This window comes from Cetorhinus maximus, chromosome 15 (assembly GCF_964194155.1).
Source record: "Cetorhinus maximus chromosome 15, sCetMax3.hap1.1, whole genome shotgun sequence".
In the NCBI taxonomy this organism is placed as follows: Eukaryota; Metazoa; Chordata; class Chondrichthyes; order Lamniformes; family Cetorhinidae; genus Cetorhinus; species Cetorhinus maximus.
Genome location: NC_135893.1, coordinates 21,048,730 through 21,073,888, shown reverse-complemented (window position 1 = coordinate 21,073,888; position 25,159 = coordinate 21,048,730). Strand labels below are relative to the sequence as shown.

At 41.7% G+C, this 25,159-nt stretch overlaps 3 protein-coding genes across 5 annotated transcripts in view; 1 reads left to right on the top strand and 2 right to left on the bottom strand.

The window, feature by feature from the left end:
• Positions 1 to 799: 799 nt before the first annotated feature.
• LOC144690471 (uncharacterized) lies at positions 800 to 8,245 on the bottom strand. Of its 3 annotated transcripts, none has more exons than XM_078558005.1 (3): positions 8,189 to 8,238; positions 6,384 to 6,491; positions 800 to 3,831 (listed from the first exon to the last, which is right to left on the bottom strand). In XM_078558005.1, exons 1-3 carry the CDS (start codon positions 8,193 to 8,195, stop codon positions 2,858 to 2,860), a joined length of 1,089 nt encoding a protein of 362 aa, XP_078414131.1. In that variant the 5' UTR covers positions 8,196 to 8,238; the 3' UTR covers positions 800 to 2,857. The 3 variants fall into 3 exon arrangements, 1 of the variants encoding a protein (XP_078414131.1); XR_013578894.1 differs by lacking the exon at positions 6,384 to 6,491 and adding an exon at positions 5,529 to 5,708 and having other exon boundaries at positions 3,691 to 3,831; positions 8,189 to 8,245; XR_013578895.1 differs by lacking the exon at positions 8,189 to 8,238 and adding an exon at positions 5,529 to 5,708 and having other exon boundaries at positions 3,691 to 3,831; positions 6,384 to 6,471.
• A 5,742-nt stretch (positions 8,246 to 13,987) lies between these two features.
• cptp (ceramide-1-phosphate transfer protein) lies at positions 13,988 to 20,956 on the bottom strand. Its single transcript, XM_078558004.1, has 3 exons — positions 20,829 to 20,956; positions 15,964 to 17,433; positions 13,988 to 14,690 (listed from the first exon to the last, which is right to left on the bottom strand). The coding sequence occupies exons 1-2, from the start codon at positions 20,945 to 20,947 to the stop codon at positions 16,911 to 16,913; spliced, it is 642 nt and encodes a 213-aa protein (XP_078414130.1). The 5' UTR covers positions 20,948 to 20,956; the 3' UTR covers positions 13,988 to 14,690; positions 15,964 to 16,910.
• A 98-nt stretch (positions 20,957 to 21,054) lies between these two features.
• The window catches only part of ints11 (integrator complex subunit 11), a 34,931-nt gene continuing 30,826 nt past the window's right edge, over positions 21,055 to 25,159 (top strand). The window contains exons 1-4 of the mRNA XM_078558053.1: positions 21,055 to 21,111; positions 22,798 to 22,909; positions 22,995 to 23,092; positions 25,002 to 25,075. Of these exons, the coding sequence (XP_078414179.1) occupies positions 22,882 to 22,909; positions 22,995 to 23,092; positions 25,002 to 25,075 (200 nt within the window). The 5' untranslated portion in view covers positions 21,055 to 21,111; positions 22,798 to 22,881. The remainder of the gene's footprint in view (positions 21,112 to 22,797; positions 22,910 to 22,994; positions 23,093 to 25,001; positions 25,076 to 25,159) is intronic.

Below are 25,159 nucleotides of genomic sequence, written 5' to 3'. Positions count from 1 at the left end.
GCTTCGAATTCAATTACAAACTCCAAATACATTGTCTCTGCAATTCTGCTTTAAAATGATCAATCTGACCGGAGAAGCACTACGAAAGCAGGGAAAAAGATGATAGAGGCAGCATAGGGCAAAAGTTGTTGCAATCGAGCAAGTGATCCCCTCGCCCCCTTCTCTCTGCCTTTCTTTCTGATAGAGCAGTGCACGACAGCCAGCGGGCACATTTGCATTTGCAGGCAGTCTGCAGTCAGTGGGCACAAAGCTACAGGTGCCAGTCCCAAATAGTGCAGGGCCCATTAACATTTCAATGTGAAGTAGGGGGAAAGCTTCTTTAAACATCCCACTTTACTCAGCCAAACACTAACCGCCGCCCCACACCACCCAACCCCCACAAACCACAACCCAATCTATACAAGTCCCCAAGCAATGTTGAGGAAGTAGCACTTGCCTTATAACCTTTTACTGTACTGGGTATAATCCTCCCATTACAAAAAGAGGATATTCTCTGACTCACTGTGAGCAATACTATGACCCACACCAATAGTTAAAATATTGGTTTAAACAGATTATGACTGACATTTAGCACATCTACTGCCCACTTATTAAATTATGGGAAAATAATACCTATAGTACTGAAAATATGCAGTAGGCGCTTATGGTTTTCAAATGTTACTCAGTACAGAAGTTGTACAGTAATTTGGCAGTTATACTGTTCTACCCACATCCAAAAAAATGGAAAGTTAATGCAAATGTTCAACAGGAATATTCAACATGTACAGAAAATAGCTGCATTGTAGACAGAAAGACAATCATCGGTTCTGTGGCTTTTAATGGGAAATTCTAATTCCACTACACAGGACATTGCGTTTAGCATGGTCACAGTGAAAGGAGAGTAGGGCGTGTATCTTCATAAAGAGTAAAGGAAACTTGCAGTCACTTTATCTAAAGATCTTGATTCACCCATTGAGAAGGATGATGAGTAATCTTGCCTTCAAGTACTGATGAATATTTATTTTATACTCAGGTTGATTACACGCAAGCCTTAGTTTTAAAGAAAATCTTTTTCATGGAACTTCCCTGGTAAGGCAGCAATATACAGGAGTGACTAGGTGATGGATTGGGTCGGAAAATGACCTTTTCACCTCTGGGACATGGACACAAATCCAGACTAAATCAGTGGAATGAAAGTCCTCTCTGCTGACCATAGGATCCTATGAGAATCGAGATCAAACAGTCTCAATCCAGCTTCTTTTGGGTGTGGATCTACCGTACAAAACAAAATGAATTTGAAACTAATTGGCAATTGGCAATGTCATTCATTTAAATCTAAGGGTAGTTGGTATGGGAAAATGCTCTTCTAAGCCTGGGGCTGACCCATACTGTAGAGCCTTGGTAGAGGCAGCTTGACTGTGCATCATGACTATGTTATACCTGACCTGCGAGTACTTGATGCTAGAAATTTTGATCAGCATCTATGACAGATCATTTTCTTTTAGCTTCCCAGGTAGGGGCAGGAGGTGGAAGAAGAGTATTCACAGGCCTGAAATCCATGTTTCACGATGTTTTGCCGCAGTGTGGTGGAGCAGCCCAAGGACTGGCCCCTTCCTTGCAAAGTGCTTAACCTGCTTCAGCATAAAACACAAGAAACATCTGGGGAGGGGAGGAAGCCGAGTCTCCATGTTACATCATACCAACATTTCCTCCGCTGAGGTAAAATATTCTTCAATGGGGAATTCCGTTGAAGTGGACAGCACTTCCCCAAAATGGGCTCTGCAACACTTTATAAAAGAACAATCCCAGCCAAGGAAAACCCCAGATGAGGTAGCTGATTACAGTCTGGGCAACACTATATTTCAGCACCAAAGGTCCTCAAAACAGCAAGATGGCAAATTTTCTGCTTAAAAAAACATAGTAATTATGTTTTATGCTTTCAGGTTTTTGCCATACATTAATTTCGTTCACATATCTTCAATCACTCATGATCAAGTCCCAAACATGAGTATCTTTCCCTGCTGGAGATCCAGCTAAACAGCTAACCCTGCTTGGTGATAGGTTTTAGATACGGGAGTATCTTGTGGCACCGTAAGGTCTCACTTCATTTTTCAAAAGCGATACAGCATCACAACAGATCATGCTTATATGTAGATTCAAAATATGAAGTGAAATTATTACACAACAGCATAATTGAATAGTGAAGTTATACACTGACAATAAAACATCTTTTTATCTAAGTCAACAATTAGATAGAATAATAAAGGATAGTAACCTTATGAGCTAATCAAATCCTTTGCAAACGATTTTTAAATAGTGTTTCTCTTCATTTTCAGGAACATCAACTCATCTTCTCTTTGCTTCTCTCAATTCCCACATTCTGACTCCAGGAATATTCCATTGGCCAACTTTATTCTGAGCAGAGAAGAACCTTTTGCATACCCTGGAAACGAGTGACCAGGATTTCATATCTTTTGAAAACTAGACACTCAAATACAAACTGCATCAAAACACAGTCTGTATGGATGTCTGAAAATTGTGCACTAGACTTTAGCTCAAGCCTGTTACTGGGGAAATTTCACAAGATTGTATGGGGATAGGCTTGATACAAGTCTTTTAGCTGGCTTCTTAATTCCCCAAAGCACCAAAACTTGAGTTTCAAAGAGACAGCGATTAAATCAAACTGCATCATTCGTGCCACGGTAATTCACAGGAATGCCCTTACCAAGTGAATTACTGTCTCTTAATGTAAAAATCTCCCCAGGTTTAAAGTCACTTGGTGCTTGCAGCAAATGACGACAGTCTGGTCTAATGCAGATGCTGTGCAAGATGGGTGTGATGGCTCAAATCTGTCTGGTAGACGCAGCCGTTGAGCACTCTACCTCCTATGGACACGGTGGTGACCGATTAGATTGGATGCGCTCTTGAAGCCCTTGCCGCATTCCAGGCAGCGGTAGGGTCGATCGTCAGAGTGTGTGCGGTAGTGTACCTGCATAGTGGAGGTCTGCCGGAAGGCCTTGGCGCAGATGGGGCAGGTGTATGGCCTCTCCCCGGTGTGTGTTCGGCGGTGCCGCACCAAAGTTGAGCTCTGCTTGAAGCCCCGGCCGCAGGTCTCGCAGCTGAAGGGAGGCTCGCCGGCGTGGGCACGGCGGTGTGCCAGCAGCTGGGCTGGGTTGCCGAAGCGCTGGCCACAGATCGGGCAGAAGGCCGGCTGCTCGCCGATGTGTGTGCGGCGGTGGGTGGCCAGGTGGTGGGAGTGGAGAAAGCGGCGGCCACACACCTCACAGGCAAAGCGCCGCTCGCCGCTGTGAATACGCTTGTGCTTGGAAAGGTTCGACGAGGTTTTGAAGCTCTTGGCACACTCGGGGCAGCGGTACGGCCGCTCCTCGGCGTGGATGCGCTGGTGCACCATCATGGTGGAGGACTGGCGGAAGGCCTTGCCGCACACTGGGCACGGGTAGGGCTTCTCGCCCGTGTGCGTGCGCTGGTGAGTGACCAGGTGGTGCAGCTGGACAAACTCCCTGCCGCACACCCGGCACTTGTACTGCTTCTCACCACTGTGCACCAGCTGGTGGATCAGCAGGTTGTAGGAGGTGCTGAAGCGTTTGCCACAGGGCGGGCACCGGAAGGGCCTCTCACCCGTGTGGACCCGGCCGTGCCGCTTCAGGTCACAGTACTGCTTGAAGCTCTTCCCGCACTCGCTACAGATGAAATGCTTTTGGCCATATTGCCGGGAGTTCTTGCGGGGCTGGGGCTGGGGCGTGGGCAGTGCAGTCCCATCTTCAGCAGCCTCCCCAGAATGAGCGCCAGATTTTGCTTGCTGCTCGGTTTCCGTGAGGCCTCCTGTCACCCCTGCAATACAACAGGTTAATATTAGTTACACATCACAACTCCCTACAATTAAAAAGTCAAATGCATTCACATTCAACACCTCATATTACTGGGGAGAGATCTGTACACTACTGACCGGTGTTTCTCAGTCCTTCTCCTTTAAGGAGGTCTGCCTGTTTCTTGTTTGCTTCTGTCAGTTAATCATAGAATAGAATGGATACAGCACAAGAGGCAGCCATTTGGCCCATCATGTCCGTGTTGGCCCTCTGAAGCAGCAATTCACATGGTGCCACGCCCCCAGCCTTTTCCCAGTAGCCCTGCAAATTTTCCTTTTTCCGATAATGATCTAATTCCCTTTTGAAAGCCTTGATTGGACCTGCCTCCACCACATTCTCAGGCAGTGCATTTTAGATCCTAACCATTCGCTGCGTGAAAAGCTTTTTACTCATGTTGCCATTGCTTCTTGTGCCAATTACTTTAAATCTAACCTTCCACCAATGGGAACAGTTTCTCTCTCTCTCTACTCTGTCCAGCCCCCTCATGATACCTCTATCAAATCTCCGCTCAACCTTCTCTTCTCCGAGGAGAACAGTCCCAACTTGTCCAATCTTTCTGTGCAACTGAACACCTGGAAACATTCTTCCTAAAGTGCGGTGCCCAGAACTGGACACAATACTCCTAGTATTCTAAATAGAACAACCCACAACATTCTAGAAAGAAGTCAATTTGCCCTATCCCAGGTGTTAATAGATCCTTTAAAAAATTACAGGATCTAGATCTTCTCCAAAAACTAATCAGTTCTTCCTTGGGTCATATCCTGTGTTGAAATCCGTCCATTAGTTTTTGAGATATATTGTTTACAGATAAACAGACTAACAAATGGGATGAAAACATTACCTCTGCCCAACTTCAGTGGCGGAGGTAATGAAGAATATCTAACATTCCACAAAAGCATTGATTCAGAATGTGTTTATGTTACCATTCCCATATTGCTTCGAAACACTTTCTGCTTTGCACAGATTGGAAAGCTGAGAACACCTCTGGAATCAGGACCCAACCCAGTTGCAGAGAAAGTTGATAGAAGACACCATCATGGTGTGCTGCTTCACCACGGTCAAAGCAAGTGGACAAGTTGCTCAAGTGTTCTCCTGCCTGGACACCTGCAATGCTGCTAAGTTTTCTTGTTGCTGCAAAATTTCAGGACACCAGCCTTTGGGGAATCAGAAGGTGAGCCACTTGTCACAGGATACCCAGCCTCTGATGTGCTTTAGCGTTCACAGCATTTAGGTGGCTGGTCCAGTTGAGTTACTGGTCAATGATGACTCCCCTGCCCCACGATGTTGATGGTGGGGGGAGTCAACAATGGGAGTGCTATCGAATGCCAAGGGTACAGTTAGGCTCTTACTTGTTGTAGATGGTCATTCCCTGGTGCTTGCAACCTCCTTGGAACAGAGGAAGCTGGGGGGTAACAACTGAGATGTACAAAATTATGAGGGGCCTAGATAGAGTAAATAGGGTTGACTTATTTACTGTAGCAGGGGAGTCAAAAAATAGGGGGCAAAGATTTCAAGAACGATTAGAGGGGAGCTGGGAAAACATTTTTACCACCCAGAGGGTGGTAGGGACCTGGAACTCTGCCTGAAAGGGTGGTAGAGGCAGAAATTCTCATCGCATTTAAAAAATACTTGGATGTATCTACTTGAAGAACTGTGACCTACCAGACTACAGACCAAGTGCAGGGAGGTGGGATTAGGCTGGGTAGCTCTTGAGTAGCTCTTCCTGACCCGATGGGCTAATTGGCTTCTTTCTATGTCATAAATTTTCTATGATTCTATGCATAGTGCGGATGTTGCTAGCTACCAGTCCAAGCCAGAATGTTGGCCAGACAGCTTCATTATCTGAGGAAACAAGAATGGGGCTGAATACGGTAATCATCAGTGGACAGCCCCACTTTTAACCATCTGATAAAGAGGTCATTGATGAAGCTGCTGAAGACAGTTGATCCCCAAACATTGGTTAAAAAAAATCCAGAATACAGTGTAATATATAATAAAAAATTCCCCTATTCAGTCACACAGTTGTCTTAATATTAAATTATGTTGCAAGGCACAATATTCCTCGTAAGCAACTAAGCAACCTTACAAATATATATACCGTACTAAAAAAAAAATCAAATTTGGACCTTGAACAATATAAATAAACCTTAAAATGATCACCCAGCTCAAACATATTGATGTATATGGCTTATCTACTGTAAAGTCTAATAGCCTGTAAGACACAGGGAGTGTGTACAAACTGCAACATCTGGATTAATATTGAATAAATGCTCCCCAAAAATGTTTTGAATCAATTTATCAACATAGCATCAATGCTTTTGTACATAATTACTACTCTGTAAAAGGAGGGGGGAAAAGTGGAATTCTTCTCATATTCTCAGCTTGAAATGGTCCTGTGCAGGTTAATTCCCCTCCCACTTCATTTTGCCCACATTGTACAGCTAATTGTTGGTGTGGAGCCCAGTTCCTTTTCCATCTTAAGGCTATCAGCACAAAACCAAATCACAGAATGAGTACTTCGAAAATACTGACTTCCAACACTGGTTAGGGCTTGTGGTGACGAACAGGAGGTTTCTCTTCTTCCAATTATCTGTCCTCCCTTTCTTGGAAGCACTAATACAGTTCCTATAATTAAAATATAGCATTGTTTTGCTTAACTACATTTAGCCCCACAGTTGCCCCTTTAAATCCAGTCGCAATAGACAAGGAAGTTAAGGCAATCCATGCCTGAGCTAAATCCAATACAAATATTTACAATCGGTTCGATTGTTTACCCTACCCCCTCCCAAACTGTAGGCTTGAGGAGAGGAACCATAAAGCCTTAAACAAATGTAGACCTTAATGTGGTCTTGATTTGTTTAGTTAAATGTACAATCAATTACTTTAAATGGTTAATTATGAAAACAAGTTACAAGTATCAGTGAAAGGGTGTACAAGTGGCTAGATTTGTTTAATAAGTGAGATTGTGGAAGATAGTCTAACGTACTCTGATAGCTTAGTATTAGGTGCCAACTCTATTGTTTTTATTTAAGTTAGATGATAGAATAATATTTTCAGTAGGGAGTCTATTACAGAAATTTTAGACTATATGTTGACTGTTTAATAAATTCACTTCACCTTTTACACTCAGTGAGCTCTGATGTTGTGTCCCTCTTTTGCAAACTCAAAAAAGATTCCATGGATCCTTAGGATAAATTGCATTAGCTTGTAAATAATTCGCAAACAGGGATTGTGATTTGTTGTCCAGGATGTATCGCTTATCTGTCTCTCTAGGCAACAGTGGACACTCTCAAAACATATGGGAATTGATCATGAGAATCATTGAAGATACGAGAGGTGAGAATCTACAGGAAGGAGAGTTGAAAAGATCCCAAAATATAACTGTTGCATCAGTGCCACTCAACCTAAGTGGCCATTATCCACTTGAGAGTATTGTTAGGGTTCATGACAGTGGGAAGGGCATCACAGAATTGTTACAACGCAGGAGGTCATTCGGCCCATTGTGTCTGCACCAGCTTTCCGAATGGGCAGTTCACCTAGTGCCATTCTCCTGCCTTCTCCCTGTAACCCTGCACATTCTTCCTTTTCAGATAAGTCTAGTTCCCTTTTAAATATCTCGATTGAACCTGCCTCCACCAAACTCTCAGGCAGTGCGTTCCAGACCTTAACCACTTGTGAAAAACTTTGTGCCCATGTCCAAGCATGGTCTGCTCTTCAGCTGATACTTTCCTGCAAGAATCGGGACTTGGAATTCTAGCTGACTTTTGTCCTCTTCAATCCTCCAGCACAGAAACATTTTATCGCCTCTCCCTACTGGGGCAGTGGACTAAAAATAGAATGAAATCTGCTCAATCTAACTCTCTGACAAACTCCTCCAATTGGTTTGAGAATGGATCTGGATGACATATGTGTTGGGGGGGAGAAATAACACGAATGGAATTGACTGCCCTGAGATCTGGGGTGCTGAGTGGCACAGGGGAACTCTGGAAAGGGGCAGGCTCAAAGAACATGCATTTAATAGGAAGCTAAATAAACACACAAGGGAGAAAGGAATAGAAGGTTGTGCAGAGAGGGTGAGATGAAGCAGTATTGGGGCGGGGGGAAGAGGCTGGCGTGGGGCATCCAGCAGCTGGGCCCAGTGGTTGGGAAAGCTATGCATCTGAAAACAAATGGGAATAAAATACAATGCAAAAATAAATGAGCTTGTTGCTTTAAGGAAGAGGAAGCCAAAATACACGATCCCATTCTACAAATATCATTAGTCTATTGTAAATTGGCAGCCCAGCTTGTTTGCAGCTGGTAACACTGAAGGAGGGTTTTACCTGCCATTGTCTGCAGCAGCTCCAACAATCTCCAGCACCTCCCACCCAGAATGCAGCACCACCACAGATTCACTTCCGGACCTGCGCAATACACTCCTGCTGTCCATTGCAGAGATAGAGGACTTTCTGTAGCGCTGGGGACTCTGGGTAAAATACCTCCATTATTAAAGGTAACCCTGCGGTTTCTTCTTTGAATCTAGATTTGCGATTCCCGTTGTGTTTTTTTTAAATACTTAAAACACGTTTAATTTCCGTTAACTGCTGTACCAGTTTCGGAGCCGGCAAAAATAACTATTTGCAGTCAGAAAGAAAATACTCAAACGCAAAATACTGCGGATGCTGGAACTCTGAAACAAAATCAGAAAATGCTGGAAATAATCAGCAGGTCTGGCAGCTTTTTTGGAGGGAGAACTAAAGCCAACGTTTCGGGTTAATGACCGTTCAACAGAATTGGCTGTTGGTAGAATTCTTTGTTTCCTTGGCTTGATGAAAACAGCACAGAAAAGTTATTAGTGTACCTGAAAGGAACAGGGAAATTGTTAAGAACGATGAAAATGTCATGGTTCATTGACAATCCAAACGTTGTGAGGGACAAAGTTGCTACCCTTGGTCATTTCCATCATTCGGGAAAGTTTACGTTTATTGTCCTGTCTAATCTCAAAAATTTGTAATTGTTTGTGAACCCTGTTGAACTTTGGTTTCTCAATAAAACTTTTGCTAAGTGTAGAAGTTCCAGTTCACAAGACCAACAAGATCTTCATGTCAGAGTCTGGCGAGGATGATTACATTTGTAGCAACATCTTCGCAGAGAAGTAAAATAATGATTGTCAGCTCCGATAATGGTGTACTGGATAAATGCACCACCCAGTTCTCCTATTAAGTTACATACATGAGACCAGGAAGACACCCATATCCCTAGTCTGGGATGAAGTAATTGAATTCAATCAGATTAGAGGCAGGGATTTTACAATTGATCTCAAAATCTTTGACTAAGGGAAGGAAAAAGTCAGCTAGGCTAACTACCTGTTCTCCCATGGCCCCACTAGAAAGTGTACATGTACAAATGATAGAAGAAACGTGCATTTCTGTAGTGCTTTTCAAGAGCTTGACATCCCAATATACTTTGCAGCCAATTCGTCACTGTTAGTTGGCAAATGGAACAGCCAGTACACACAGCAAGCTCCCAAGCAAGATAAATTTGTTTCACTTGTGTTAGTTGAGGATTAAATACTGATCCAGAATATTGCTCTGCTCAGAATGATATCCTGGGATCTTTTACATTTGTCAGAGCAAACGGGAGAGGTCTTGTATTGTCAGCTTGGCTCAACTGGCAGCATTCCTGTCTCTGAATCAGAAGGTCAAAGGTTCAGCTCCAAGGCAGGACTTGAACACACGATTTAGACTCATACTTCAGTGCAGTACTGAAGGAGTGCTACATGGTCAGAGATGGCACCTTCCAGGTGAGACATTAAACTGAGGCCCTTTTGCATAGATTCATCTAAAGAGGCATCATTGTGCATTCTTTCTAGCTGGACTCAATGGATACTGATGAGGAACACTGACTGATTTTCCCAACCTTACTCCAGAAATACAGAAATTAATTGTAATGCCTCCACCATCCACTTGGATAAGATCACCTAACTCAGCACAAACTGGGAATCAAATGTAAGACCTTCTGGTTGGCACTGCTGAGGTACACATTGGCTCTACAAAATAAGAGTCATCCAATAAAGTAATGTGAACAATATTATTCACCTAAATTCTCAATTTGAATCTGTTCCTAACCATGACCCATTTTATTTGATGCATTTTGTTCATAGGATGTGGGCAGGGCAAGTTCACATTTATTGCTGATTCCTAGTTTCCATGAGGAGGTGGTGAGCCTTCTCCTTGAACCACTGTAGTCCACGTAGTGATAAGTTCTCCCACCACAGCATTAGGGACAGAATGGCCCAGGATCATTGCCCAAAAACGACGAAGGAACAGCAATCTATATCCAAGTCAGAATGGTGTGTGTGACTTGCGAGGGAGATTTGGAAATGTTTTTCCCATTGCTCCAGCATTTTAATTATTTGTTTTCCTCTAATTTTCTTCCTTTCCCTGAGGTACTCTCATATAGCTATGCAGTGCCAGTGAGCTGGTAGCTGTCTTGTGACCATGTCAGAATGGGCAGGTTTATCTGTTTATTGAGTTTTAAGGGCTTAATTATAAATTGAACAAGGATATCAACGTCTGTTATAGCTCAGTTTGCTCACTGAACTATCAGAACACACTATTCCTGTGTATCTACTTGAGAGGAAATCCAGTTTAATTTCATAATTTTGACCCTGAGAGATTGTTTCTGCTGATTGAGGAATCTAAAACACAGGGCAGTCTCAGGATAAGGGGCCAGTCATTTAGGACTGAGATGAGAAGAAATTACTTAAATTTTTTGGAATTTTCTAGCCCAGAGGGTTGTGGATGCTCCTTCATTAAATACATTTAAGGCTGGGATAGATAGGTTTTTGATGTCTCGGGGAATCAAGGGATATGGGGGACAGGCCGGAAAGTGGAGTTGAAACCCATGATCAGCCTTGATTGTACAGAATGGTGGAGCAGGCTCGATTTGCTGTATGGTCTAGTCTTGCTCCTATTTCTTGTGGGGGTGTGCTTTGAATAAAGCTGAACAGAATCTGTTCTTTTTAGAAGGTCATTATGTGTTTAGTTATCTCCCAATTACTGTTAAAGCACAGGACCATATAACAGGGCCATTTAATCTCCCTTGGAATGGATAGTTAATGAATAATTAACATGAATGCAAGTTGTTGGTGGTTTCCTGTTTCATCCGGGTGCTTATCAAATAAATTGCACCATCTACTGGCTACATGTGCAATTACCTGGCATAGTTATAAACCTTAAACATTTTGGAATATAATGATATGGGAACTATCAACTTTCAGCAAAATCCTTAACCAAGTAATTTCAGACACTGCACTCTTTAATTGTAATTACTTTCATCTGGGGTTGTGTCAACTTTTTTCTCTTCCCCAATAACTTTAGTGTGATGACAATTTAAATTTGGAAGAACCCAGACAGATACCCATCTGTATCTTTACAGATTAAGAGGCAGTGATGGGTGAATCACACTTGTGGGTATGCTAATGGAAGAGCCTGATCCTGAATGCAGATATACACCATCAATAATCATACTGAAAGCCAAATGAAGCAGTCACGAGTTGCCTTGTGACTGTCAAATGCCTGGCAGACATTTAGCAACTTCATATTCAGTCAAACCGAAACCCAGCAGACATGCTTGCATCGTGCAGGGATGTCTCCCCAGGTGTTCGAGTTAATACTGCAAAATTTGCACCTTTAGTGCAACTTTGTAGCAATTCCCTCTGCTGCAAACCTATAACTCGCCACACAAGATAGCTTTGGGAATTCTATAAAGCAGGCAGGTGAATTATATTTCCAGATGAGAACAGTTGGACCATTTGGATGAGGCAGTAAAGGTTTGGAGCATTATGAGCAATTAAAAATGTTCTCTCTTGACCTGTTAAACTGCTTCCCCAATTTGCCTTCAAAACCTTTGTTCCTATCAAATCACCCAAAGGGGTCGATTTTCATTGCCTTTGCCCAGCATTCGTGGCCTCAAAATGAGATCACTAGTCTTACCACCCTTAATATTGGCTGTCTAAATCCAATTGTATTATCCAATGTCAGACAACAGGGAAAGTGGGGTTCTATTATGTAAACAGGGCTCCGATTGTAATTTTTGGTCCGAGCCTGCCCCACCAAAGGTAAGGGTCAAATTATTTTTGAGGACCCTGCACAAGAATGAGCAAAATTCTGGTTTTGCTGAAGGAACACGTGCTTTAGTCTGGAATTGCCCATGGAACGAGGCACTAATCTCCCACTGCAAAGTGATCTACAATAATCCATCACCTAAAGCAGTACAGTTGTTATGTAATCCGAGAATGTTGAAAGAGGCAGCTAAAGAGATATTGGTGATCATCTTCCAAAATTCTATAGATTGTGGTAGCATTCCTGCGGATTGGAAGGTAGCAAATGTAACCCCTCTATTTAAGAAAGGAGGGCGAGAAAACAGGGAACGACAGACCTGTCAGTCTGATATCAGTAGTAGAGAAATGCTAGAATCTATTATAAAGGATGTGATAACTGAACACTTAGAAAATATTGGTAGGGCTGCGCAAAGTCAACATGGATTTATGAAAGAGAAATCATGTTTGACAAATCTGTTAGGAGTTTTTTGAGGAGGTTCCTAGCAGAATAAATAAAGAGGAACTAGTCGATGTGGTGTATTTGAATTTTGAGGCCTTTAATAAGGTCCCATACAAGACGTTAGTAAGCAAAATTAGGGCACAAGGGATTGGCATGGAATGGATTGAGAATTAGTTAACGGGCAGAAAACTAGAGAGTAGGAATAAATGGGTCATTCTCAGGTTGGCAGACTGTGACTATTGGTACTGCCAGAATTATGGGGAGGTGGTGGCATAGTGGTATTGTCACTGGACTGGTATCCAGAGAGCCAGGGTAATGCTCTGGGGACCTGGATTTGAATCCTGCCATGGCAGATGGTGGAATTTGAATTCAATAAATATCTGGACCATGAAACTATTGTTGATTGTCATAAAAACCCATCTGGTTCACTAATGCCTTTTAGGGAAGGAAATCTGCTGTCCTTACCTGATCTGGCCTACATGTGACTCCAGACCCAGTGTGGTTGACTCTTTAAAAAATGCCCTCTGAACAAGGGCATTTATTATTTGTTCGTGGGATGCCCATGAATGAATAATAAAAATCAGTGTTTGTGCCCCAGCTATTCACAATCTATAATAATGATTTGGAGGTGGGGACCAAATGTAATATTTCCAAATTTGCTCATGACACAAAACTAGGTGGTAATGCAAGTTGTGAAGTGAATACAAAGACGCTTCAAGGGGATTTGGGTGGGCAAGAACAGGGGAGATGGAACAAAATATGAAGTTATCCACTTTGGTAGGAAAAACAGAAATACAGAATATTTCTTAAATGGTGAGAGATTGGGAAGTGTTGATAACCAAAGGGACCCGGTGTCCTTGTTCATAAATCACTTAAAGCTAACATGCAGATGCAGCAGGCAGTTAGAAAGGTAATAATAAGCTGGCCTTTATTGCAAGAGGAGTTGAGTACAGGAGTAAAGATGCCTTACTGCAATTGTATAGAGCTTTGGTGAGACTGTATAGTTTTGGTCTCCTTACCAGGATATACTTGCCATAGAGGGAGTGCAACAAGGGTTCACCAGACGGAATCCTGGGATGGCAGGATTGTCCTTTGAGGAGAGATTGAGGAGACTGGGCCTGTATTCTCCAGAGAGTTTAGAAGAATGAAAGCTAATCTCATGGATGGGTTGGTGGGGGTCTAGAAACAAGAGACACAGTCTCAGAATAAGGGGTATTTAGGACTGAGATGAGGAGAATTTCTTCACTGAGGGCAGTGGCGGCTCAGTCATTGAGTATGTTCAAGACAGAGATCAATTTCTATTGATTAAAGATATCAAGGGACATGGGGATAGGGCAGGTAAATTGCATTAAGGTAGAAGATCAGCTATAATCTAGTTGAATGGTGGAGCAGGTTCAAGCAATCAAATGGCCTACTCCTGCCCCTATTTCCTATGTTACTAAGTTACGATGAGCATGACGACAGTAGTATGACATTTGGCACCAGCAGGCTGCTGAGAAATTCAATTTACTTACCTGTTTTCCTGCACTCCTAAGATTGATGAGCCTTAACAGTTTATACACCAAACACAATGCAAAATGATGTACATCACAATTTAATGCTTTTATACAATGAACATAATTATTCCCAAATTACAAAACCCTAAATTTTAAATAAATTATGAATCATTTTTGGTCAAAGATCAAATGTAAACATATTTCTTATATTATATAATTTTTGAAGTCCAGCAATTATAATGTTATTATAATGGTTGAAATTTAGACAAGTTTATAACTAGACTAACGATTATGAAAATCCTCCAAAGTAGGTCAAACCCATTCACATATAATAGTTGAAAACAAGGAGTGTAAGAGTTGCCTTTTTGACTATTCAAAGACTCGTGTTGATTAAAGCGGATATGTGAATAGGATTAGGAAAAAAATCCCAGTAACAATATTGATCTCAGTGAAAATAATCATTAAGACATTCCAGTGTTCTTCACATAATTAATTAAAGTTTATCTGCAATTGTTTGAAATCTCTTTCTTTTTGTTTCCTTTTCCCATCCATGTCCTCCTATGTCCTAAAAGCAGTGACTCTTCCTGGGGTAAAAGGCCACTGTCTCCATTGTTCACGTTTCAGTCTAGACAACAAGCAGCAGCTTCTTGGAGCACAGGGAGCATCACAGCTGAGCTGATCTTGTTTTCGCAGAAATTCTGCACATACTGTTTCCAGCTGCTGCGGAAACACTGGATTTTCCACTCCCTAACCAGTTAATAGACCGGCGCTGTTAACAGAATTCACTGACTACAATTTCTGTTCTTCTATAAGGGTTAAAAATGACTAATCTTCCCCAGCTAATCAACTGGGTAAGTGCACTGCCCCTGCACAGACCAAAAAAGGTTCATTGTTCAACCTAAAAATTTGCTGCGCTCCATTGAGGCATTAAAATTGACCTGAATGACAGTGGGGGAACAGGGCAAGGAAAAATCACAGCTGATTGTTAACCATCGATTTCTGTCTGTCTGTCTTTCTGGGTGTCCAGGATCAGGCTTGGATGTCATGTCCTTTTGCAACAAGACACTATCCAGGATCACCTGTTGACAGGCCATTCTGGAAAACAGCAAATGCCAGTTGAACTGTACCCAGAAAGAGGCGGGAGAAACAAAAAAACAGTAAATGGCTTATTCTTTCCACACAGAACAATGAAAGCTTTCCAGGTGTTCTTAAACTAACATACATTCCCTTTTCATTTCCTAACTTGCAAAGCAAATGATATGGTTAAAAGATACATGCAGTATACCAAGAAAACGCAGTTCAAAAAGTTATCTAAACCATATTTTCTAGTTCTACAATTACTTCAAATTTCTCCGAATTCAATCTTGCAAAAGTAATACCGGGGGCTGGTCTCTTTTGAACTGTGGTAGTAATCTTATGGCTTTGTTACTCATTCCAAGCAATAGCTTTTAGACAACTTAATTCAATCACAAAACAGTATCAGTCAGTATCTGAAATGAGAACATTTTAGAGCCTTCATCATGAACTTGTTCATAGCTGGATCAAGTACACCTACCATCTCAGAGCTAAGAACAACTGAATTTAAAAACTATATTTGGATAGTGGGAGGGAAGCTTTTTAAACTTACCTGTTTTACAGAGTATAACAAAGCTATAGAAAACATAAAGGAGTTAACTCATTAGCCTATGTTTCATCTTCTCACAATTACAAGCTCAGCTATACAATTGTGTATCACTCAGCTGGGAGGGGCCCAGAACCAATCCATGGCTTGGATTCAGCTACCCTGTTTCACTGAGGTAGTACAAATGGCTTCGCTGTCCTTGGACAAAAGAAATAGGAACAAAAAATTGTCAGTCACCACCACCCCCACCCACCACCAAACCTACTTCAAAGCGCACAAAATGTTTAAGTCACTGACAACAGAATTAGGCTGGACTGTGATGCATGCCATAGTTAAACAGGCTCACAGCCCACATTCAGACATGAAGAATGAGCATTTGGAAAAGGTATAAGTTTCTGATACCCTTAGAATCATATACCAACAGACGCCACCTTTACAGAGTAGAGAAAATAATGGTGGGAGTGGGAGCAATTTATAGTGTTAACTTTTCTCATTGAAGACATATGATCTTCATTTACACATCCAAAGATTATTAAAGCATGTTCTTGGTCAGCAATAGGAATTGAATTAAAGCTTACTCTTGTGCATTGGAGCTTGAGGCATTGCAAATGAATATTCTTGAAATTTTTTGAAGGATCATTTTCATCCTTTTAAAATGACACCTAGGCTGTTTTACTCAGCTTTTAAAGAGATGGACATCTTCATGGCACCAATACCAGCTGAAAAATGCAGAAACAATGGTGGTTTGTGCTGCAACAAATATTGATGCATGGCAAACACCACTGGCAGCCAAAAAAATACAAAAAAGAGGTTTTGAAGCAGGCCATTTCATGAATCAAAAGTCACTGTGAAAGTAAATGATGGAGATTAGGGATAGTAGTCCTATGGAACGAAATACTTTCTATTTTGGGCAGCGGTGTCTGCAATCATTCCCAGGTTAGCTATGATTACGCTTAAATGCAGAGCAACACTCCCATAATCTGTCCTAACCTTTGAGAAGCATCCTGGCTGTACCTAAATCTATTTTTCACTTTCCATACCAGTCATCCTATGCCCCTTCCAAACCAGTTCTGTACTGTGGGGCCACGCCCTTTAGCAACTAGTTTGAAATTTCTCAGCTTCATTTTACGAAGAATCCATACAGACAAGTGACATTTTCATCCCGTCAGTCTAGGGATCTCATTGAAATGAGAGGCCAATATTTACCCTTTCAATAAACACTTTCGCAGGGTGAAGGGAGTAGCCAATAAATTATTTTCAGGTGAATTGACGTTAAAGTAGTTTTTTCTATTAAACGTGGAATATTTGGTAGCTGAAGTTTGCATTTGAAGATACCACTATTAAAATGCCCAACACAACCCAACTGCTTTACAAAAGTGCACTATTAAGGAAGGTCAAGCAAGCCGTGTTGACTATATAGGTCTTGTGTGATGTTATAAGTCTTTGAAATGAGTGGCAGTGCTTCTCCCAGTATAGCCACAACCTTTTCAGTCGGGCCCATATTCATAATCTCAAAGAAGCTCGCTCGGCTTGGCAGCATATAAAAGGCAACAGCTGCAGCTTTGCATATTATCCAGGGATGGTAGTTGGCCAGGGAGTCATTATAGGCCTCTGTACAAAGGACGGACGTTTTGCTATCGTCAGAAGCTACCCGCAACTTCTCCAGAAAGAGCTGCAGCCACTTGAGGGCACGATGGAGCCGCAGTAACGTACGACAGCCAGAACTCGAGTAGTCGCCCCGCTTCTTCAGGTCCACAAGGTTGTGGTCTACCTCATACTTCACCATTGACTGAATTGTTAGATAATTGTGGCCATTTGCGCCACATCTGTAGTTTTCCAGAATTTGGATTTTGGCGAAGGCATCACTTGAAATAAAGGAAAAGGCCTTCCCGAGGCTATTCATGAACCTAAAGGGTAACAAACAGAAATATATCTTAGCATTACCACCAACATCCTGGCTTTTAAAAATTGAATTAAATCACTGATCTAACAAAAATTAAAATTAAAACTTGAGGAGCAATAATCCTAGAGCAACCACAAAATCAGTCCATTGTCAAGCAGGTCACCACATCCAGAAAAACAGCTACAACTTGAACTCCAGTAGTTCAACCTGTATGTTGCAGCTAAAAGGTTGCAATTTTGACCCCTGATTTTTCACTGAACTGGGATTGTAGAAGCACCACAATTGTACTTCACCCCAAATGGCTAGAGAGAGTGGAAAATAGGGGTCCCTCTCCTGATTGCTAGCCAGTGAGCCCCTGCCAGAAGTACCAAAGAGAATGGGACTGGAGTCAGCAATGATGTTACCAGTGAATGAAATATATCGCCGTTCCTTCACTGTCACTGGATCAAAATCCTGGAATACCCTTCCTAACAGCACTGTGGGTGCACCTACACCACATGAGCTGCAGTGGTTCAAGAAGGCAGCTCACCACCACCTTCTCAAGGGCAGCTAGAGATGGGCATTTATTGCTGGACCAGCCAAAGCCCACATCCTGTGAATGAATTAAAAAAAGTCTGCCAACATGAACCATCAAGACTCGCAGCTAAATACCCACTGAAGAGTTGCCGAATGCCCAAAAGTATCCCAGTACAGAATCAGTACCTTCAGGAGATGAATTAGCTAAGAAAATTTGAGAGGGATTAAAAGTGACTTTTACATGCCTCAGATTATAACACATTTCTTAACAAAATTGGTATTTCTTTTGAAAATTTTGTCAAGAGGCACTCACACATTGCATGTACACATTTTCTCCAAAGTAGCACCCAGCCATTAACTGAGTTCAAGTTGCATCTACTTGTCAGGATGTAGTGACTTGCTTTACAATGAACCAGGTATTGTAGTGACTCTTGGATTACTGTTTCCGAGCAGAACTTTTACACAAAATATTAAAGGTTTTAACCATAGATTAATAAAAATGCGGCCTATCCATTGTCATGTCCATAAGTAGTCACCATGCCCTGTTCCTGAACAAATTACTAATGAAGTGGATTCATTTAGAGAAACGCTAAATTTGGGGAACTAAAAACCACTAAGTTGTTTGCTAGAAATGTGCCACCTGCATGGGTAGGTATACTGAATGTACTATTAGTGTGGGAAAATGGGACATTTAACCAATATCTATTGACTTACAATGTTAGTGAAGTGCATTCTTGCACTAGAGAACTTTAACAGCTCTGTTCATTAAACAGCACAACTCTAAATTCACTGAAAACTGAAAGCTCACTTAACCAAAACTTTAAATCTAAGTATTAGGGCAATTATGAATAGAATTAAATAGGAAAAGAAACTAGGAATCAGGATTAAAAATGGTAGATGTGGAGGTACACAATGAGTCATTGGTTCAGATGTTACTGTGGTAACACTGGCTTCACTACTCCATTGAAAATGGCAGGAACTTCGGGAGTCCAGACATGCAATGAATCACTTGGAAATCCCGAAGTTGCTGTCAGTGATGTTCTGTATTTCTCCAAAGTGTGTACTATTGAGGACCCCCAGGCTGCAATCATTGGGAAATCTATGACATGATAAGAACTTCCACTCTTCCATCATTAGTCTCGCAGTAAAAAATACTTGAAAAGTTACACCTCGCTGACAGAGATGTAATTGGGTTTTCAATGGTGTACCAACTTCATAATTACTGCTAAACACCCTTACAGGCCCTGAAAAGCTCATTTTATATGTGTGGGATGTCTTCTTGATATATTTTAATGACCTAGACTGTGTTGTGCAGGGCATAATTTCAAAATTTGTGACGGATACGAAGATTGGAAACATTGTCAACTGTGATGCGGATAGTCTTGACCTTTAAAAATACATATGGTCGGATTGGGCAGATGAAGTTCAATGCAGAGGTGTGAGGTGATTCATTCTGGCAGGAAGAATATGGAAAGACAATATAAAATGAAGACAGAAACTCTAAATGAGGTGCAGGGAAAAAGGGACTTTGGTGTAGATATGCATAAGTCATTGAAGGTGAAGAGGCATGTTGAGAGAGCATAGGTATCCTAGGTTTTATTAATAGGGGCATTGAGTACAAGAGTAAGGAGGTCATGTTAAACTTGTATAAGACACTAGTTAGGCCTCATCTGGAGTACTGAGTCCAGCTATGGGCACCATACTTGAGGAAGGATGTGAAGGCATTGGGGAGAGTACAGAAGAGATTCACAAGAATGATTTCAGGGATAAACAATTGTAGTTATGAGGATAGATTAGAGAGGTTGGGTCTATTTTCCTTGGAGAAAAGAAGGCTGGGAGGAGACTTGATAAAGTTATTCAAGATCCTGAGGGGTACGGACAGGGTAAATAGTGAGAAACTGTTCCCACTCAAGCATACATCAAGAACTAGAGGGCAAACTAGAGATTCAAAATAATGGACGAAAAGAATAGAAGTGATGTGAGGAAATTTTTTTTTTTAACCCAGAGGGTGGCTAGAGTCTGGAACAAACTTCCTGAGAGCGTGCTGGAGGCAGGTTCGATCAAGGTATTCAAAAGGGAATTGGATTGCTATTTGAAAAGAAAGAATGTGCAAGGTTATGGGATAAGGCAGGGCAGTGGGATTAGGCAGAATGCTCTGTCAGCGAGCCAGTGCAGACTTGATGAGTCATTTGGCCTCCTTCTGCACTGTAAAGATTCTGTGATGTCACTATCTGAAAACATAAAATAAGGGTTTTAAGTGATTTTAACTTCCTGGTTTTGTGCTCTGTGAATATTTCAATGCAACTGACTACTTACCCTGCTCGCTGACATTAGCTGCTGCTGCACGCTAAGGCATTCCCTCGACTTGGTGCCAGATTTAAACTGCCGTTAGGAAAGGGAAAGTACACGCTACGGAGATTACTAGATCTTTGTGGGCATCTTTCTTCGAGGTCACCAGTGAGCATCTTTGCTTTATCACTAACCACAAAATCCAGGCCAATGTTTTTCAGAGGACATGGTTCTGGTAACGTCCCAAAATCCGAAGCTGTCTTTTCAGCTGCAAAAGGCTCTCCACAATTCTATATAGTACCAATATTTCTGCTTCTTAGTAGGTTGGGAGATAGGGATTTCATTTACAAGATATATAAATCACGAAAAGCTATTTAATGAAGAGATTATCATCATTCAAGTGCATTTGGCAATTGAACAATTTACAATAACTTTCATACCCATGTACTATTATCACCATGGGAAATGGCTCACATTATCTCATTCGCCCCAAATATTTGCCTTGTTAACTTTGTATGTTATCAAAAATTTTGTACTTTGTCCACACACTAAGTGAATTTGATTATGATGAGAGGATTATTTGAAGTCACTCACTTTACCAGCCCCTTCCATCCATTTAAGTAGTGCTCCTGCACGATCTCCCCATCGTCAGTCAGACAGTTTCTGAAACACTCCAAGGCCTCCGCCAGACTGAACTTCACCGGTTCAACCATTTTCAAACCGGAAACTGGCCCCACTGGCCCCAGCTATCACAGCGCGGCCACCCTCGCAGGAAATCCCGCCCCCCCGTACCACGGAGCATCCGATTGGTTGATTTCCCCTGTCAGTCGGGGGTGTCTTGGTAACACTGGCCTTCTTGGGCCTGGCTGTCAATGAGGTAGGCCTGAGGCTGGCGTGTTGGCTCTGCCCGGTTAGTGGCTGCGGTGTGCGGGGGAGGAGAGAGAGGGCGGTGGCTGTCATTGACCGGGGCCACCGCGTGTTTAAAACCTGCAGCAAGATAGAGACAATAAACTAAGTTGTGTTTTTAACTGCACTGTCTAAAATGGTAATCCGAAGACTTTGGTTGTGATCTTATAGTAATGTCGACGAATGGAGGCCTCAGCTGGTTTTCTCCTCTGCCCACTTTCACTATCTGGATCTTTGCTGCACCCCACTGCAAACCAGTGTTGTGTACAGTCCATTCAATTCAAATTGGCAGTTTAAATTTTAAAAGTCCCCACTTTTTAATGGGATATATGGTGTTGAGTTTAAACCATTGCATAATTCAAACGCAGAAAGCATTTTTTGGATTATTCGTAGTGAGGCAGTTTTTTTTTGGCAACAGCCTGACTGCTTCATGATCACTTCTATTGTTACTGACTTCAGTTTTTTATTTTTAGTTATCCTTTGTATCCAGTTGAAATTCTCAAGCTCCCAATGTGGGATTTGAATCCATGTTCTCTGGATTATTAGTCCCTGGATTAGTCTCTGGACCACTATGCTACTGTACCCATTGATTTTTATGAAGGTCTTTTAAATGAGTGAGTGCAATTGAAAAGGCCATAAAAAGCAGATGAGTTTCAAGGTTTTATATATTGGAACATTGAATATAAAGTTAAGGAAGTTCATTTGTTCAAAGCATTGCATCCATGGTACAGTGAAGATCTACTAGAATGATAAGCAACAAGTTTTGTTTATTTTTTTTATTCATTTAAGGGATGTGGGTGTTGCTGGCTAGGTCAGCATTTATTGCCCATCCCTAATTGCCCTTGAAAAATGTCCTAAGTTATTTCATGGAGATGTAATCAGACAGAAGTACCAGAAATAAAAGGCTGTAGTTATGATAATCAGCTCAAAAATTGAATCTATCTTCAATGGAGCAAAGAAGGTTAATTAGAGATTTAATAGAGGTTTTCAAAGTTCTTAAAGATTTTAAAGGGTAAACAGTGAAAAATGGTCTCCGCTGGTTGACATTTTGTAACAAGATTTAGGATTATACTGGAAGAATGAAGGGGGAACACTAGTAGAACCTTTTTGACACAAAGGCATTGTACAAGTGACTATTGAGGTTGAGACTATAATGGTTTAAAAAATAAATTGAATAAGTGTTTGAGATGGACATTTGGAAAAAGAAACAGGGAGAGGGAACCTGATAAGAATAGATAGCTTCAGTTGAAGTGGCAACACCACAAACTAAATGTTATGATTTCACTGTTTGTTTAGTATTGAAAGAATGATTGGGAAAGTTAGAATCTTTTTCACACAGGCATTACATACGTGGCTACTGAGGTTGAGATTGTAACTGTTTAAAAAAATGAATAAGTATTCGAAAAAGTCATTTTGTAAAAGTATATAGGGATGTAGCTGTTGAAAAATTGATTCTAAGGTTATCACAGTTACTTAGAGGTACTATTAATCTTCCTCTAGACTTCAGGACACACTGCTACTCCTTTCCCCTCTCCAACTGGTACACAGAGACATCCTCCCCTCCCCTTCCGTATCTATACATAGGAGACAGCAAACACTGAACCAAGAGGTCTCTCATGATGCATTTTGCTGATAATGTCTGCTTTAAACTTAGCAGATCTGTTTTGCTGAATTTAAGATGAGTGACTGATTTCATCAGCGCGATCTTGGAAGCACGAGGTGCAGGGAAACCTGGTTGCAAATGCCGGAAATAAAAGTCACACCTTTGGGTAAGAATTCAGATGTTCAGCCAAGTTAATGGACGCAATCCTTAGAACGATGAACTTGCAAAATGACGAGTCCTTGCTTTTTCAGGGGCAGGCCAAGATGTGGGCCGCAGCTGCATCCTGGTCTCAATTGGTGGGAAAAACGTGATGCTGGATTGTGGAATGCACATGGGATATAATGATGATGTAAGTACATGGAATTATTGAAAAGTAGAAAATTTGGGAAAATTCTTCAGCCAGTGCTATTAAATAACAGAATTTCATATGGTTCGTTTGTCAATTTTTGTGTCTTCCTAAAGACATGGGCCCGGTAATTTTTGGGCCGCTACTCCATCAGTAGAGGTGTTGCAGGGTTCCCAGCCTCCTGCAGCCTAAGGCATCCCATATCATTGGGGGCAGAGTTATTTCCATAACTGGGACAGGTGCCCATCCCGCTCTGCCGATGGTAATTAGCATTGAGGCCCAGGAAAGGCCCTTCCTTTCTGTTCATTGGCTGTTGTATTCTGTTAGCCCTAGGGAGAGTGTAAGAACACAACAAGTAGGAACAGGAGTACGAACCCTCAAAGCGCTTCCACTATTCAGTAAGATCGTGGCTGATCTACTACCTGAACTCTGCTTTCCTGCTTTATCCCCATATCCCTCTATCCCCTTAGTGCCCAAACATGTGTAGTAATCTGGAAACTCTCCCCTGTAACTGTCTTTGTATGTAAGGGGTAGGGTGATGTCTCGGCCCCTTCAGACTGGCTTGTACACGGAATTAAATCAGACAGATCTGGGTACTTAGCTATCAGCTATCTTAGCTTGGACTGCGGTTCAAACCTGGGGCCATCCTAGCCTATATGGGCCAACTATTCATGGTTTAAATATGTCAGGGAAGCTACTGAGCTAAATAATTTTATGAATAGCTTCTATTTCAAAGGTAGAGTAAGTTTTTTTTTAACCTCAACTCCACATGTTGTGGCCTTGCTGAATTTTGTCTCTTTAACATGTACAGTCAGTGCAACAAATGCAAGTTATGTCCCTGACATTTTCATAAAGCTATCAGTGGAATTGAAGATGGCAGTGAAATCATAGTTAAGTATAGCAGTGGTTAGTGCCGTAACTGCAACTGAAAAGTGCAGATTTCAGGATTAGGACTTAAATTGAGTTCATTACTTACAGACTATATTTGCCATGTTGTGAATGAACCCTCAGTTACAGCTGCATCACAAGCAGAGTCAGAAATTGCTGTATTTCAGTACGCTACAGCAAACATTATTATTTTTTCCCTTGTCACAGATGGGGACAGTAGTTTGAGAACTTTTTCTAATGTATTTACAAATGCACACAACCCTTGGAGTAATTTCTCCTTTTTATTTTTTCAATCGCCTCTTCTTGCGAGGTTCCAGTCACTGGATGCCCTCTGGCGTTCCTACCATCCCAGATGGAGGGGTGATTTCATGAGTTTGTGCTTCCAATGGCGAGTCTGTCCCATTCTGAGCACTTGACTGAAGTTCAGGTGCATGTGATACTTTTAAGAAAATGGCTGGAAAATGATGCACGGACCATGCCTAGATTTCCAATAATGCAGATCCACTGGACAAGAGTCTCTTGCTGAGAGCACTTAAGTCAGAATGCTACCCCTCATGATTTTAGAGAAGGTACTCAATCATGAGGAGTAGAACAACTGGGCCTGATTCCTGCCTTCACTTGGCATTCACCCACTTGCATTCTCAACACATGTTTCTAGATAACAATTAGATGCAGGAGCCCTCTGATGTTTCTCCTAAGAGGGTGAGCAGAGAGGTCAAAGGAAGTGTCTTTATCTAGGAGGTTGTTGGAACATAGAATGCTTTTCCACCACAAGCTGGAAGACTCCATTGCATCTTTTCACATGGGCTTCGATAAACCTTTGAAGTAGATGAAGATAGATAACGATGAAATTAGTAAAGTGGCAGCACAGACCTGATAGGCCAAATGGCCTTCTTTCTGGCTGTAAGCTTGCCAATTATTCCCCAGCTGCTGTAGCAGCACAGACAGGGAGTTGAAGCGGAACTTTCCCTGTCCCTACAGCACTGTCCAGTAATTTGTGATTTATTGCTGCTTGTTATTTCAGAGACGCTTTCCTGATTTCTCTTATATAACTCAAAATGGAAGACTAACAGAATTTCTTGACTGTGTCATCATCAGGTAAATATTACTCTCATAGATTGTAACTTGTGACACCATTGGAGCTGAGCTAGAGGTATAAAGGAGACCTTGCTCCTGGCTGTA